Consider the following 15,347-nt stretch of genomic DNA (forward strand, 5'->3'; position numbering starts at 1 on the left):
AGAGAGCCAGAGAGAGACAGAGGGGAGGAGAAGGGGCAGAGGGAGAGCGAGACAGAGACAGAGAGAGACAGAAACCGAGAGGGGAGACAGAGACAGACAGAGAGAGACAGAGGGGAGGAGAAGGGGCGGAGGGAGAGCCGGAGCCAGAGAGGTGCCCTGAAGACCCAGAGAGAAGAGAGTCCGGGAGCCGGGGACCAGCTGTGTGCCAGGCTGCAGAGGTCAGGAGGACGGGGTCGGAGAGGAGGCCGTAGAGAGATGACTGCGCCGCTTCGCAGGCCCGGACCCGCGCACGGACCGAGTGGCCCCGCCACAAGCCCTCGGGCGCGGCCTGAGACCCGGCTTTTCAGAAAAGGCCACTATGGAAATGCTTGGTGGCTGGGCGGTCGGGCTGACCACTTCGCGCTCTGGCCGGCCAGGGCGGCAGAAGCCCACCCCCTCCGCTCCCCTCCCCCAGCCACTCCACGCCCCCCGGCAGCCAGATGCGCCCTGGGCCCGACCGGACAAACAGCGAGGGCGGGGCTCCAACGGACCTGGGGGGAGGTGCTGCGGGCTCCGGGTGGGGATGAGACTCCTCCCCTGGGCTCCCATGGACCAATGGTGCGCCGCTATGCAGATTTGGGCGGGGCACCTTGGGCCATTGGAACAATGGGCTACGCACTGGAGCGGAGCATCGGACCAATGGCAGGAGAGGATTCCTCCCGCAGGATTCCAATGGACCAATGGAAAGGCACTCTGCGGTCCCGGGGGCGGAACGCTGGACCAATGGGCGTCAGGCCCGGGCCCGGCGGCCAGTTTGAACCTGGTGGGTAGGGGAGCTGGACGCACCGCAGGTAGGGGGTCCCCGAGAGGGACCTGGGGCAGGGGGGAAACTGAGACCCGGGGTACGCGGTGCCCCTCAGGTAACAGGGCCTCCGCCCCCTGCCCTCCCCCACGCCCCAAGGCCTTCTTGTCCTCTTCCTCCCCCATGGCCCCCCCGCCCAAAGGAGGGGGGCGCCGGGCTTCCCTCCCTTTCCCTGTCGCGTCCTCGAGACCCCCAGCACTCACCCCAGCCCCAGGCATCGCGGAGGGCCCACTGGGCGCCCCCCACTCACAACGGCCTCCATGTCCTCCCCACCCATCCCCCAGCCGGGAGCCGCGGTATCGAGGCGCCTGTGGGGGCGGGGCACCCACCCCCTGCAGTGGGGGGGGGGACAGGGCAGCGCGGCTTAGCCCCCCCCCTGGCCACCCCCCCCCCCTGCAGTGGGGGGGCAGGGGCAGCGCGACTTAGCCCCCCCCAGCAGGCCCACGTGTCAGTGTCCCCCGGAGGCTCATGGCCCTGTTTTGTGCCCACAGGGAGGTCCTTGGCAGGAATGGCTGCAGTGTGGCAGAGTTTGGGGGCAGCCAGAGGCCGCAGGAGCCACCAGATGCTAATGGAGGAGAGTCCGGACCCTGGCTGGAGGAAGCTGCCAGCCAGCTCTCTGGACAGCCTGTGTACCCGCCTAAGCAGACGCCTGCCCCTGGGAGTCCTCGATGCCAACTTTCAGGATGGGCCCTCCTGGGAGCCCCTGGGGGGCTCGGAAAAAGCCCAGGGGGCTGGCCGCTCAGCCAGGACAACCTTGGGATCCATGGTTCAGGTACCCAGGATGGATCTTCCCCCTGGGATGGTTAGGCCCGGCTGTGCCCACACGGATGGCCGCCTGGCTGACTTGATGCATCTGTGTGCTACAGGAAATCCAGAAGTCGCGCCAGGGAAGGAACCAGAGGAGAAACCCGGGCCATGCCCCCGGGGGGAGCCCACACCCAACAAGGGGGAGGAGGAGTGCCCAGCTGTCGGTGGCTCCCTCGCCAAACTCCAGGGCCTGGCGGCGCAGTGCCACCTCATGCCAGGGCTCAGGGCTAAGAAGGCTCTCCAGGTGGATCACCAAGGACCCCCTCCTTCCTCTGCGGAGGCGCTCCCAGCGGGAAGCAGCCCTCCGCAGCCCATATTCGTCCCCGGCTCCTCTCTGCTCCACAAGGCAAGCCCAACCCTCCCTTGCCCAAACCAACAGGGTCCCTGCTCCAGGGGGATTAGGCAGGCAGTATGGCTGGCATGGGTCTCCAGGTCCAGTCTGGCCCCTGGGAGCCTAGGACAGGGAGGCCTGGCTGCCAGGGCTTTATTAGGCCCTTCCTGACCAGTCATTTTGTCCTTGCTCCGTCCAGAGGTGGGTGCTCAGAGGAGCAGGAGGAGTCTGTGGCCACGGGCATCCAGCAGCTGAAGCACCTGTCTCAAGCCTTTGATGAGGCCATTGCCACAGATGAGAGGTGGGTGTGGCCAGGTGGAGGTTAGGGGGGAGACAGAAGAGGGCCTGAGATGGAGGGTGCCACCCCTGCCTCTCCCCTGAAGCCCTTCCCTCATCCACACTATCAGACAGGGCAGAAGTACCCTCTTCATGGGTACGGGGACTCCTCCCTGTCCTGGTTTCCAGGTACCCTGGCAGTGCCCCCACACATCACACACACACCCAGGTTTGGTCCTGTGTCTGGGGGCTCTTGAGCCAAGGAGGATGGGGCTGGGCTGGGGTCCTGCACCCTGCCCTCAGGCTCCCTGGGGTGCGAGTGGTAACAAGGCCTTCTCCCCCCTCTCCTGTCTCTTAGTGACTTGACTGTTTCTCTCATTCCAAACTGAAGAGGGGGCATGGGCGTGGCAGGTAAAGGCCGGGGGTGGGGGGCAGTGCCTGGCCAGTGTCAGGGAGGGGTGGTCTTGAAGGGCCCTTAAGGCATCTCCAGGGACTCAAGGCTACATCCAGCCTTGCCTGAGGGCTTCTTGGAGAAGCTGGGGCACACTCCCCTAGCTGACCCAGCATGAAGAGCCCCTTCTGAGGGGGTGGTGGCTCAGCCCTTCACCTCTGTCCCCTTCTTCCCCTTGGTGGAAGAGCCCAGGTTGTCAGAGAGTGGGGCTCGCTGGACCCTGTGGCTTAAAGGTTCCTTGGGTCCTCCGCAGGAAGCAAGCCATAGCACATTACCACCTGCTCGTGACCCACAACCTGAGGGCTGTGCGACAGTCTGAGGGGTGCCCCTGGGCTTCTGGATGGAGGCGTGCCTGGGGACTGGCCACCAACATTAAGGTGTGACCTCCTGGAATGGAGGGAGGCTCCATGACCGGACACCCACAACCCTCACGTTTGGACTGAAGCTGCTTCTGTGCCCCCATCATGGGTAGAAAGGGGCTGCTGCCACAAGGCTGCATTCATGGGCACATGCAGCAGCAGCTAAGCCCAGCCACGGATGGCGGTACTGCTAGGCTGGGCATGAGGGTGCCCCTCTCCATACACACTCCCAGCCCCCAGGCAGCTGCACCCTCTTGTCTGTCCAGCCCAGGCTGGACCCTGCTGACCTAGGGCTGACAGACCCTCCTGCCCCTTGCTTAGACTTTAGGTGTTAAAAACCACTACAGTGACCCTCCTTTGAAGCAAAGCCTTCTGACCCCTACTGATAATAAAGTTTCTTCTCTCCTACTGTGGGGCCTTTGGTCCATCACGGCATGTGTCTGGTCTAGGGGCAGTCAGGGATGCCCCCTGTGCACATGGATGGGAGGTGGGGCCTTGGCGGGGACCTCACTGCACACGGACCTGGATCCAGAAGGTGGGGGCTCTTGTGAGCCAGTGCCAGTCCTCAGTGGGCCCTACCCCAGGTACCTGACCCCACTGCTTGTACCCAGGGAATGGAGGATCCAAAGCAGGGCTGAGCTCCCCAACCACAGCTGGGTAGGCATGTGAAAGCAGTGTCCTTGGTTGGGCAGGGGAGCTGCCCCAGCCCTAGCCAGCATAGGCAGAGGCTCAGGGCAGTTCTGAGAGTGTCAGTCGGCGTCCTTAAAGGCAAGTCAGGTTTTTATTTGTGACAGCACTCCCATCAAAAGTGAGACCCTCTGTAAAAATGGCAGCGCCTTGGTTCTAAGAAATCAGATAGTTACATGTTTGGCCCCACTTTGTACAAGAGTGGCATGAGAAAGAACCTTTGTCACCACATGACCTCACTGACAAATGATATTGGAAACGACATGGGATTAATGGAGACCAAAGAGCCAGGACGAGTCCCTGTGAGGGGCACGGCCACCTGCCCACAGAGGTCAGCCACAGACGCCTCATGTGGTTCCTCCTCGCGGGCTCAGGGACCCCCAAGGCCACCTGGACAGGACCCACAGAAATCTAGGTCAAAAAAGGGGGGCAGGGAGAATTGACCAGGAAGGGAGGACAAAGGGTAAGGCCTAAGGAACGAGGGGAGAGGGGGAGCCAGCTGTGCAGCTATTAGGCTAGAGCTCCAGGGAAGAAAGGGATATGCAGGCAACACAGTTATCCAATGCAGAAAGTTTGCAGGAGGGTGACCACGCACATTTCTGTAGGACTGAGCCGTCATTTTACCAAGGTCACGAGTTAGGACATGGGCCTCAAAGTGGTGAGGTGACATTGCTTTGAGCTGTCTCCTCCTGCCCAGCCCCCCACAAGTCTCTAGTGCCCTCTGGGAACAGCTCCTGGCTTTTGTTCCCCCCAGCCCAGAATTATCCGATATTGGCTGAAGGGAAAGATGAGCGATCCAATGTACGAACCAGACCCTCTGGAACAGGTGCAGTGAATAGACCTAGGGGCAGCTAGAGTGCTCCTAGGACCCAAGCATGGGCAAATCCTGAGTGAGCAGCCAGGGGATGCCCCTGGGGGTGCCAGAGAATGCCCTTGGGCTCTGGGACCCAAGCACAAGCAAACCCTGGGTGGGCAGCCAGGGGATGGCCCCGGGAGTGCCAGAGAATGCCCTTGGGCTCCTGGGACCCAAACGTGAACAAACCCTGGGGGGGAAGCCAGGGGATGGCCCCGGGAGTGCCAGAGAATGCCCTCGGGCTCTGGGACCCAAGCACAAGCAAACCCTGGGTGGGCAGCCAGGGCATGGCCCCGGGAGTGCCAGAGAATGCCCTTGGGCTCCTGGGACCCAAACGTGAACAAACCCTGGGTGGGCAGCCAGGGCATGGCATGCCTAGAGCTGTAGCCTTGTCGGCAGTGAGGCTGCCTTCTTTGGGTTGGATGGGCTTGGCTGGGGCTCACCTGTGCCCAACCCTCACTGTCTAAGTACATTTTTTCCAGCTTCACAGGAAGGTATCAGACTAACCTCGGAGGATGCACAGGCACACACAGTCTCAGCCCTAGGGGTGCGGTGGTATCTGGGAAGGGCCCCCCGGCTGCCATGAGGCCTGAAGGGGATGGGGTTGGAGGGGCAGCTGCGGCAGGCCTGGTGTGAGGAGGGGCCCAAACTAGCATGCTGAGCCCCCTCACTGGGGACATCAGCGTCCTGGCTTGACTCCCTGGGAACACAGCAAGTTTGCCAGTAGGCCCTCAGCACCCTGAACTCCAAATGGGTGAAGACCTGCCCCAAGCCCAGCCTTGCTCAGAAAAATGAGATGGCCGAACCTCACAGACTGCTGCGTGCCTCCTTCCCCCCCCCCAGCCCCCTTGGCACCGAGCTCAGCTGACCTCCAAGGAGAAATGAGCCCACATGCCTTCCACCTAGGAGCTGAAGCTCTCTGCATTCAGTAAAACCTGCCCCATGACCTTGAGCAACCCTGACCCGTGAAGGAACTGTGGCAGGCCTCTCTGGCCTCTCAGTGCATCCCCACAAGGTAGGGGCCTGGGCTGGGGAATGGAATTGGGGGCAAGGCTGCCACCTGGGCCAGGGCCCTCCTAATGAACCCAGGGCCTTGTGCATGCCAATACTTAGTTCCAGTGTGGAGCCCCTGCTGAGCTAAGCCAAGAAGGCTGGACAGAGAGGAGGTACCCTTCACCCCTCCATCACCTACCAGAGCTCTGCTGAGATGCCGAGCCCCAGGGGAGAGCAGCCCAGCCAGAGAGGACCTACAGAAAAGAATATCTAGTGGTCAGCCCAGCAGTCAAAAGGGACTGCAGCTGAGGAAGGCAGGTGCCCTGCAGGCAGTCAACAGTAAGCAATGAATAAAGGTTTGTTGACTGACTGCTGCTCACAGATAACTGTGCTCCTGATTGAGATGGGTTTGGCTGGAGCATGGTCTGCTTCTCCACCGACAGAGGTAGACATGAGACAGAAGCGGCACTGCGCTCACCAGACCAAGGCCAAAGCAAGCCAGGCTGTCCCACCATCCGTGGCTGCTTCCCCAGCGGGGAGGATTTGTCCCAGCTCTGGACCCAAGAAATGCCCAAGGAAATAGCTGGGATGTAGACTGGGCAGGGAGCCAGCCAGGCACCAGCTGGGCCTGTGGAGGGAGGCAGGGGCCAAGGCCAGGAGGAATGGAGCTGAGGAGCAGATAGCTTGAGGGCTTCGGCCCCTAAGACCCTCCAGCCCCAAACCAGGTGGGCATGAAAATGAGCGAAAGAAGACAAGGGTGAGCCTTGGGCCATGTAGGAACAACTCTGGCAGCCTGCGAGGGACAGCGGGGCTCAAGAGAAGCTTTGCCAGAGGGATTAGACACCAATGGTCACGGTGTGTGAAGGTGTGCACTGGACAGGAAGCAGCCCTGGGCAGGCAGGTGGGCTCACCTTCCAGACAGAGATGGCTGGGAAGCCCAGGGCGCCCTCACTGGCCTCTTTCAAACCTTCCCCCTGTCCTAAGCCAGTTCCCTCACTGACCACCAGCCATGGGTGAGCCTTCATGAAGACAGTAGTACTGAGCCTTGGCAGGTCAGGGAAAAGATGGGGAGTGGGGATCAGGACTAGAGAAGCAAAGGGCCATCCACAAAATGGGTGAACTGGAGGGAAGGTCAGAGACTATCTGTCATCATCAGTGGTAGACAATGGGATGGATCCCAGAGATTATCAAGTCAAATGCCCTCCGGGAACTGAGGTCCTTCAAAGGAAGGGACTTGTCCACAGTCACACCATGACAGAACCAGGGCTAGCCCCCAAGGCTCCTCACTCCAAATCCAGTGGGGTCAGGGTGGAGGGAGCCTATGGAAGGACACTAGATGGGACTCAGGGCAGAAAAGCCCTTCTGAGCTGTCCATTCAGGGCATCTAAAGTGACCCTAAGCCCCCTGAAGAGGGCAGCAGATGAGCATGGATGGGGACAGCACCGTCAGCACCAGCCCCTAGCGGGAGATGTTGACAAAGACGGCCGCCTACTGTTAAGAAAAGGCCCCTTGGTACTAAGCAGGAGTCACTTTGCAAAGTGTTTGGGGGCTCTGCAGTGTGAGACCTTGCCATGGGAAGAGTGAGGGCTGTCACCAGCAGTGATAGCATCTCTGAAGACCTCCCCGAGGGGACAGGGTAAGGGGACTGGAGTCCTGCTGGCCATCAGAAAACATGATGGACCCAGGCATGTGGTTCTTCTCCCCCCACCTTAGTCACCTCAACACCCCATCAGGGGACACAAGTACCCCTTTGGACACATATCAACAGCCTTGGCCTCCAGCCACAGGCCTTTCCCATACCTGTACAACCTGCCAGGGAGTCTCAAAACCTATACAGGCGATAAGAAACACCCCAAGCCTGGGGAAAGGAGGCCAGCTCTCTTGGACCCAAACTGGTGCTGTTGTTACCAGATCCACCCATCTCCCCCTCTTCCAGGAGCTGGTTAGCCCCTGGGGACTGAGGGAGCACTGGCCACCTTCTATATCCCTCCTATTCTTGGGGCCACCACTGCCTTAGGCTACAAGCAGTGCCCACAGCAGCTTCACACCCTCACAAACACACCCCAGAGTGCCCACACTTACAAGATTTGGGTCACAGCTTCTCTAGGGGGGCATTTCTGGACAGACACAGGGAGGGGAACAAAGAAGAAAAACTCCTTGTGTTTGGGAGAAGGCAGACTGACCCCTGACCCACCCCCCTGCCTCCTCCAAGCAGGCCTCCCACTCAAGAAGGCGGCCCAGATTATGGCTCCCCAACTTTAGGGTACCGACTCAAACTTGTGCGGGCCACCCCGGGCCCAGCCCCCCGGCGGGAGGTGCCGCTCATGGTCTTTGTCGGACTCTGGCTGGCTCTGGGCTCGCTCTGGCTTTGGGGTGGCCACTGGTGGGTCAGGCTGCTGGACAGACATCGTCCTGCGAAGGTGGTTCCTCTTCCTCAGAAACTCAGGCTGAGAATGGAGGCCAAAGCTGCCTTTACGTAAAATCACTCGCGGGTTGTTCTTCTTGGGGCGTGAGCGGTGGCTGGATTCCAGCAAGGCCAGGTGAGCTGCATATCCCTCACTGAGGAACTGGGGCAACAAGGGAAGACTCAGAAGGGACCATGCAGCCCCCCAGAGCCCCTGCCCAGGACTGGCTACCCCCACCTCCCCCACTCCACTACCTGGCACTGATTCTGGTACTTCTTGGCAGGGCGGCCCACAATGAAGATCTGGGAGGAGGGCAGACCCAGGGCACTGTAGACGGAGATGTCTTTCATGGAGCCATAGGCAGCGCTGACCTTGATGAAACACTGAAAACCACACAGAGCCCCCAGGAGGGAGGCTGAGACCACTGGATACCAGCGGTCTGCCAGCACAGGCCAGGGACCCCCCCCCCAGCCACACTGCCTGCACAGGCCAGGGACCCCCTACCAACTCTTAGCAGTCTCCCCGCTTCGTTACCACAACATGGGCATGCTTATTGATACCACACTAGAGATGTCCCTGGCCATGCCATGCCTAAGGTAATGCCTTCTTCCTCCATGATGGGTTCAACATGGGCTCTGCATCCCAAAGCTTAATATTTCCCCACTGGCTGAAGAGATCTGGCTTGGGCTAAGCCCACACCAGCCTGGTTCACCTGCTCCCTCAGCTCCTTAAAGGCTCTCCCTTGGCCTCCCACATTGGTCATAACCAGATAAGGCTCAGGGCAGAGGAGTCCCACTCTGAATGGAGAGCCAGGGGGTGATCTCTATGACCCTGAGGGATGAGTCTCAGGCAGCTGAAGGCCCAGACACCATCTTGTTCTCAGAAGCTGAACCCTGGACCCAGGTCCCCTTAGTTGTGCTTAGCTGGCCACATCTCAATCTGACCTCAGCCAACCTTTAGGGTGCCAATTCAACTTTGAATGAGCTACCATAGACCCAGCCCCTAGAAGAAGGTGCAGGCTGATGTCATGTTGGCTCAGGGCTCACCAAGGTGACACCTCCCAGACAGCAGGTCTGGGCACAGGAGACAGTCAAACTGGGCTGTTCCCCACAAGACACACATCTTCCACCTCAGGGCCTTCGCAAAAGTCATCTCCCCTGCTAGTATGCTTACCCTCCCCTGCTGGAGCGCCCAGCTTGCTATTGCTACCTCCTTCAGGAAGCCCATGACAGGGCTGGGTATGTTGTACTGCCCAGCCCAGCCCTGCTCAGCCCTGCCCATCCCTGCCTTGCCCAGCCAAGCCCTGCCCAGCTCAGCCCTGCTCAACCCAGTCCTTCTCAGTCCAGGCCTGCACCCACCTCCTGTACGAGGTTCCGGAGGAAGATGGCCTTCTGTCTCAGGGGGTCATGCACTAGCCCATCAGAGAAGAAAATCATGCCTTGGGGAAAGTTGTGCTGGGCCAGCCAGGACACAACCCGCTGCTTCTGCAGGTCTGGCCGCCCAGTAATGTAGAGAATCAGATAGCCCAAGTCCTGCCAGTGCCTGCAGGATGTAAAATACATGCACACAGATCGTTGGCTTCTCTGCGGGTGACCACTGGAGCCCAGCAGCAAGAGAAAGAAGGAGAAATGGCACCTAAAACAGCTGCGGTCAATATACGAAACTTGGGAGCCTGCCTGTGAAGGCAGAGCCAGGAACCCAAAAAGCACAATTACAAAACACCTTTCACCCAAGTGAAGACTGGAGCACGGATAAGAATGAGCCAATAGAATAAAATGACAATACTCCTGCCCTCAGCTCGCTTCTTCGGTGCTGGACCAATCAAACTACCAAAGATATACTTGAGAGAGAGAGAGAGAGAGAGAAAATAGCAACAGAATTCATCTGGAAGAAGAAAATGTCAAGGATATGGAAAGAATTCATGGCGGGAATGTGAAGGAAGGTGGGCTGGCCGCAGCAGATCTCAAACAAACCATCGGGTATGGCCCAGAAGCAGAGTGGTGACTCAGCAGGACAGATTAGGGACACAATGCACAGTCATGAATGACCGTGGGGACTTGGTGTCCGAGGAACCCAAAGGTCCAAGCTCTGGGGATGAGAGCTCAACAACCAGCAAAAATGGCTGGGAAAAGTGGAAAGCAGCTTGACAGAAAGTAGACATAGAGCCAGAGCAGTGCTTCCCACTATATGCCAAGATAAGATCAAAATGGGTACATGATTTAGACAGAAAGGGTGACACTATGAACAACTCAGGGGAGCATGAGATAGCTTAACTGTCAGGTCTATGGATAAAGGAAGAACTGATGACCAAACAAGATTTAGAGAGCTTCACAGGAGGTAAAGTGGATAATTTTAATGACATGAAATGAAAATATTTTTACACAAATGAAGCCAATGCAGTCAAAATTAGAAGAAAAGTAGCAGATTGGAGGGAGTGATTCACAGCAAGATTTCTCTGATAAAAGTCTCATTTCTCGAATATTTAGAGAACTGAGTCAAATTTACAAAAATAAGAGCCATTTTTTTGGAGGGGGGAGACAAAGCAATTGGGGTTAAGTGAGTGACATGGCTAGTAAGTATCTGAAGTCGGATTTGAACTCAGGTCCTCCTGACTCCAGGGTTGTACTACCCTTCATTGTACTACCTAATCATCCCTATAACAGTCATTTTTTAGTTAATAAATGGCCAAAGGATATGAAGTTTTCAGAAGAAATCAAAGCTACTTATAATCCTATAAAAAGGCCGAAATCATTAATAATTAGTCAAATGCACATTTTAATAACTTCAAGATACCGTATCAGAGCCCTCAGATTGGCTAATATGACAGAAAAGGAAAATGACAAATGCTGGAGAGGATGTGGAAAAGTTGGGACGCTGATGGTGGAGTTGTGAACTGATCCAACCATTCTGGAGAGCAATTTAGAACTATGCCCAAAGAGCTACACCCTTTGACCTAGTATTAGCACTTCCAGGTTTGTACCCAAAGAGATCAAAGGAAAAGGAAAAGAATCTATAGGTACAAAAATATTTAGAGAAGCTTTTTTGTGTGGTGGCAAAGAATTGGAAATGGAGGATATGCCTTTACATTGAGAAATGATTACATAATATGATTGGGATGGAATACTACTGTGCTGTAAGAAATGAGAGCAGGATCCTTTCAGAAAAATCTGGACAGTTGTGAACTGATGCAAAGGGAAGTCAGCAGAGCCAGGAGAACATTTTATAGAGTAACAGTAACACTATATGATGATCAGCTGGGAAAGACTTAGTTGTTTTCAGCAATACAATGATCAAGGCCATCCCCAAGAGCCCAAGATGAAAGTGCCATCTGTTCCCAGGGAAACATCTGATGGACTCCAGCAGATGGAGGCATTTCCCCTACTTTCTTTACTTTTCTTCTTTGCTTTTGTTTTTACTATGTGACCGATGTGGAATAATAATAACAATAAATATTCTATTTCTTGCCTTCTCAATGGATGGGGGAGGGATGAGAGGGAGGAAATTTGGAATTGAAAATAAAAATGAAAAAACTTTTAGAAAATCACCTGCCCCTGATTCTTCCTTCCTCCCCATCCCCTCCACACAAGTTCTCATCGATCCAGTGACCCCAAACAAGACCCCCCATCTCTCAGCTCTAGGCTGGGCATCCTATCTAGCCATGCCCCAGGCCTGGAATGCTCTCTCTCCTCAGCCCTGCGCATTGACCTGCCTTCTGCAGGAAGCCTCTCTCCAGCCCCCTGAATGCTAATGCCTGCCTCCATCCATTGTTTCCCTTCTGTCTTAGCTGTAGTTCATCTGCACACCACTCTTGGCTTGTTGTCTCCCTCTTTAGAAGGTACGCTCCTTGAGGGGAGAGGCTGCCTTTTGCCTTTCTTTGTATGCCTAGCACTTGGCACAGGAAGTAAATGCTTATTGACTGACGGACCCAAGCACGCGCTTGGTGCACAAAGTTCTCTCTCATTTATTATCCACACGCATCCAGGGGGGGCAGGGGTTGCTCTCCCTACTTGACAAACAAGGAAACCGGGGGCCAGAAAGGTGAAGGAAATAAGAAGCAGTGGAACCCAGGTCCCCAGATTCCCAGGTGGGCTAAACAAGAGTATGGGAAGGGAAGGGGAAGGTAGAAGCCAGTTTTAGTGCGAGCTTCTTCCACGGGTGACTCTTTGCCCAAACGTTCTCCCCTAGGGCCAGTGATATGGGGGCTCACCTGACAACATCCACAGCTCCTGCCCTGACCTTGGGGTCACTGCCCATGATGGAGACGCTGGCTGCAAAGGAGCCATCAATGCTGAACACAACACATTCCATGCCGTGGGGCAGCACCGTTAAGTGGCTCATGGCTGTGGTCTGGTCACCCCTGAAAGGCAGAGGAGCCTGGTCTGAAGTGACTGCAGGCCCTCTCCCTTGCCCACAGGGCTGCTTTGGGGAAAGCTTAGAGGCCCCTCCTCTCCCTCGGCTTACTGTCCACCCCCAGCATTGGGCTGGCTGCTCCCTGCCCAGGCCCCCCCACCCAGAACCTGGAGAGTGGGGGGTCAACTTCCTCTCGACTCTCTGCAGCTCAGGGGCTGGGATGAGTGTGCTGAGTGGAGATGGGATGGGAGAGGCCAGCTGGGCCTGGGGGGCAGGGGAAGGGAGCCCTGTGGGCAGGGAGGCACCTTACCTGACCACCATCTTAATGGGATAGACTCCAACCCCAAGCCTCTTAGGCCTGGGCACACTGTACATGATGCGGCCACTACTGTTAGTAATCTCTGTGTCCAAGAACAGCCAGCGCCCTGCGGACGGCTCTGCCATGACGAAAATGTCCACCTGCAGGGGCAGATGAGCTGCAAGGGGCCTGCCAGCCAAAACTCCCCAAGGTAGCCTGGGGCCCCAAGCTCTGTCCCCAAGGGCCCCAGGACTGTCCTATCAGAGGAAGTCTCTGGGGCCTGCTGAGTCGCCCAGGGGGTCCAGGCCCCAAGCTTTATCCCCATGGGCCCCATCTGGGGCAGGCTACCTGTGATTTGTCTAGGGATTAGCCTGTATAATCCCACTGGAAGGGAGAGGAGCCCAAGGGCGTCAGCTGGGCTGACTAGGCCTTCTCGGGCCTGGGCCTAGGAACCCTGGAGAGGCAGGACCTCCTAACATAGCCAGAGACCAGGGGCCCTCCAGCCTTCATCACTGAAGGCACCAACAACAAATGCCTATGGGCCTGGCCCTTAGTCTGCAGCTCTACTGACAGGGTCTGGCAGCCCACTGCCTATGGGGCATGGTCACCATCTCTGGCCAAACCTTGAGTAGGAAAGGTCCTAACTCGGAGGAGTGAGCCCAGACAGGGACTTCAGACAGGACCTCCCAGTTAGGATTCCAGCTCTGCCCTGTGCCAAGAGGGGTACAAGACAGACAACAGACAGAAAGAGAAGAAGTTCCCAGGGTCTGCTTCTACCCTCATCCAAGTTATCTGGGCAACACAAACTAGGCCCAGTGGGGCAGAGAGCGCCAGGGCCCAGCACTCTGTACCTTTTCTCCTGTGAGGGCCACCATATCAAGAGGCCCATACATGAACCGCCCCACCAGGACCTGTGGGCCGTCTTCTGCAGCAATCACATCATTGGCACGGTGATTGGCAGTCACATTCTGGAAGAATAGTGATATTGGCTCAGCCTAGCCAAGAACAGTGTGGCCAGCTTTACACCCACTGAGTGTTACTAAGGAGGGTACAGAGCCAACGCGTCTGTCCTGGAGTTTCCATTGGAGAATACCTCTTAGGGTCCAGTGCTTATAGGCTTGCCTCTGGATTTCTTCCCTCCAGGCATCTAGCCCCTGCTTCCTCCCTACCCACCCACCCCTATACTTTCTGGTTCTGGAATAATCATTCACATAATTTCTACTGAAAGGGAGGTGTTGGTCAGCTGCCCTATGACTCCACCCTCTATCCTTCTAGATTCCTGAATTGAATCCCCATCTCTCCTCATACACAGTATTCTCACATACACACCCTCATTAGATTGTAAGCTCCTCGAGGGCAGGGAACACTTGCTTTTACCTGCCTCATGGCAGCACTCAGCCCCGGGATTGGCACGTAGTAGGTGCTTAATAAATGTAGTTTCATTTGTTCGCCTATCCCATCAGGCACTCTAAGGTGTGTTTCCAGAGGCTAACAAAAGAAACCCTTGCGACCTTCACAGATTGCGCTGCCTTGGTACAAAAGCCCGCCCAGCCAGGTAAGGCGCCAATGCACGCGAGTCCCCTTCCCTTTAGCCAGCATTGTGCCCTCAAGCTCTCTTTAGACACACACCTTGGAGGGAACCCCAGCTTAGAGGAGGGGCACCCACATTTAGTGTTAGGGTTACATTCGCTGGGCCGTTCATCAGGGGAGACGGGAGCAGGGGGTTTACAGGCCATACGGCAGGAGCATCCACTCCCCTGACCCCATAGCCCCCGATTAAGGTCTCAGGTCTGAGCACATTCCAGCGTGGCCGCCCTGTAGCAGAAGTTGCTGGCCATGGGGATGGCTAGGTGGCGCAGTGATTAAAGCGCCAGCCCTGGAGTCAGGAGGACTCCAGTGGTTCTGGCCTCAGACACTTAACACCCACACAAAAAACTAGCCATGTAACCTTAGGCAAGTTACTTAACCCCAACTGCCCTCCAAAAGGAAAAAAAAAAAGAAGTGACTGGTCAGCCCTTGCGAGGGTATTGTCAGCCCTGGCCCCTCTCCCTTCCTCCCTGACCATGGCCAAAGCTCCCACTGGTCTCTCCCTCTGAACTCCTTCAGCACTTAGCACAGGGCCCAGTGCATAGTAGGCTCTCCATCAATGTTCTCTAATAATGCCCCTGTCTCATCTCTTCCCACTCCACACTGGGAGGTCCCTCAGGACACTGCCCAAATCTGCTGCCCCTTCCCCCATCCTGGGGTGGAAGGACACAAGAGCCCTTCAGGAGGACTCATGTGTGTCTAGGAGGAGCCACGGTCCCAGGGGTGAGGGCTCAGTCCCACTTAGCTTAGCTGTGGAAAGACCCTGAGGGAAACACCAGCCTATTCTTGAACCACCTGCTTTCCTGTGGCCATGGGGCCTGGACCATCCCCTAAAGTCCCATCATGAGGCCTGGCCAAGTCCTCAGGACAGGGAGGGCAGGTGCAGTCACTGACCCATGCCCCTCGCGGGGGCTCCAAGCCTCACCTACCCTCAGCTTGACCTGGGTCCGCTTGCGAAGCCATTTTTCTCTGGGGTTGGATGGGCTCAGTGTGGAGGGGTCAAGTCCATCACTCTCCTTTACGGTCCGGCTGTCATAGCGCATCACCTATAGAGACACAGCACGTCCACAAGCACACACACACACACACACACACACACACACACACAC

At 56.9% G+C, this 15,347-nt stretch overlaps 2 protein-coding genes across 2 annotated transcripts in view; one reads left to right on the top strand and one right to left on the bottom strand.

Moving 5' to 3' along the window:
- Positions 1-715: 715 nt before the first annotated feature.
- PIMREG (PICALM interacting mitotic regulator) lies at positions 716-3,473 on the top strand. The gene is given in 6 exon segments (XM_069102138.1): positions 716-830; positions 1,333-1,613; positions 1,708-1,994; positions 2,179-2,280; positions 2,960-3,026; positions 3,029-3,473. Coding segments are annotated over 5 exon segments (774 nt in total). The 5' UTR covers positions 716-830; positions 1,333-1,349; the 3' UTR covers positions 3,083-3,473.
- A 354-nt stretch (positions 3,474-3,827) lies between these two features.
- LOC138172380 (membrane-associated phosphatidylinositol transfer protein 3-like) overlaps positions 3,828-15,347 on the bottom strand; it is a gene marked incomplete at its 5' end in the record, with an annotated part of 46,375 nt that continues 34,855 nt past the window's right edge. Inside the window, 7 exons of the mRNA XM_069102135.1 lie at positions 3,828-8,165; positions 8,258-8,386; positions 9,362-9,545; positions 12,211-12,360; positions 12,664-12,812; positions 13,503-13,619; positions 15,168-15,284. Of these exons, the coding sequence (XP_068958236.1) occupies positions 7,857-8,165; positions 8,258-8,386; positions 9,362-9,545; positions 12,211-12,360; positions 12,664-12,812; positions 13,503-13,619; positions 15,168-15,284 (1,155 nt within the window). The remainder of the gene's footprint in view (positions 8,166-8,257; positions 8,387-9,361; positions 9,546-12,210; positions 12,361-12,663; positions 12,813-13,502; positions 13,620-15,167; positions 15,285-15,347) is intronic.

This window comes from Petaurus breviceps, unplaced genomic scaffold, assembly GCF_028583685.1.
Source record: "Petaurus breviceps papuanus isolate PSGF00001 unplaced genomic scaffold, PetGlider_PUasm1.0 527, whole genome shotgun sequence".
NCBI lineage: Eukaryota > Metazoa > Chordata > Mammalia > Diprotodontia > Petauridae > Petaurus > Petaurus breviceps.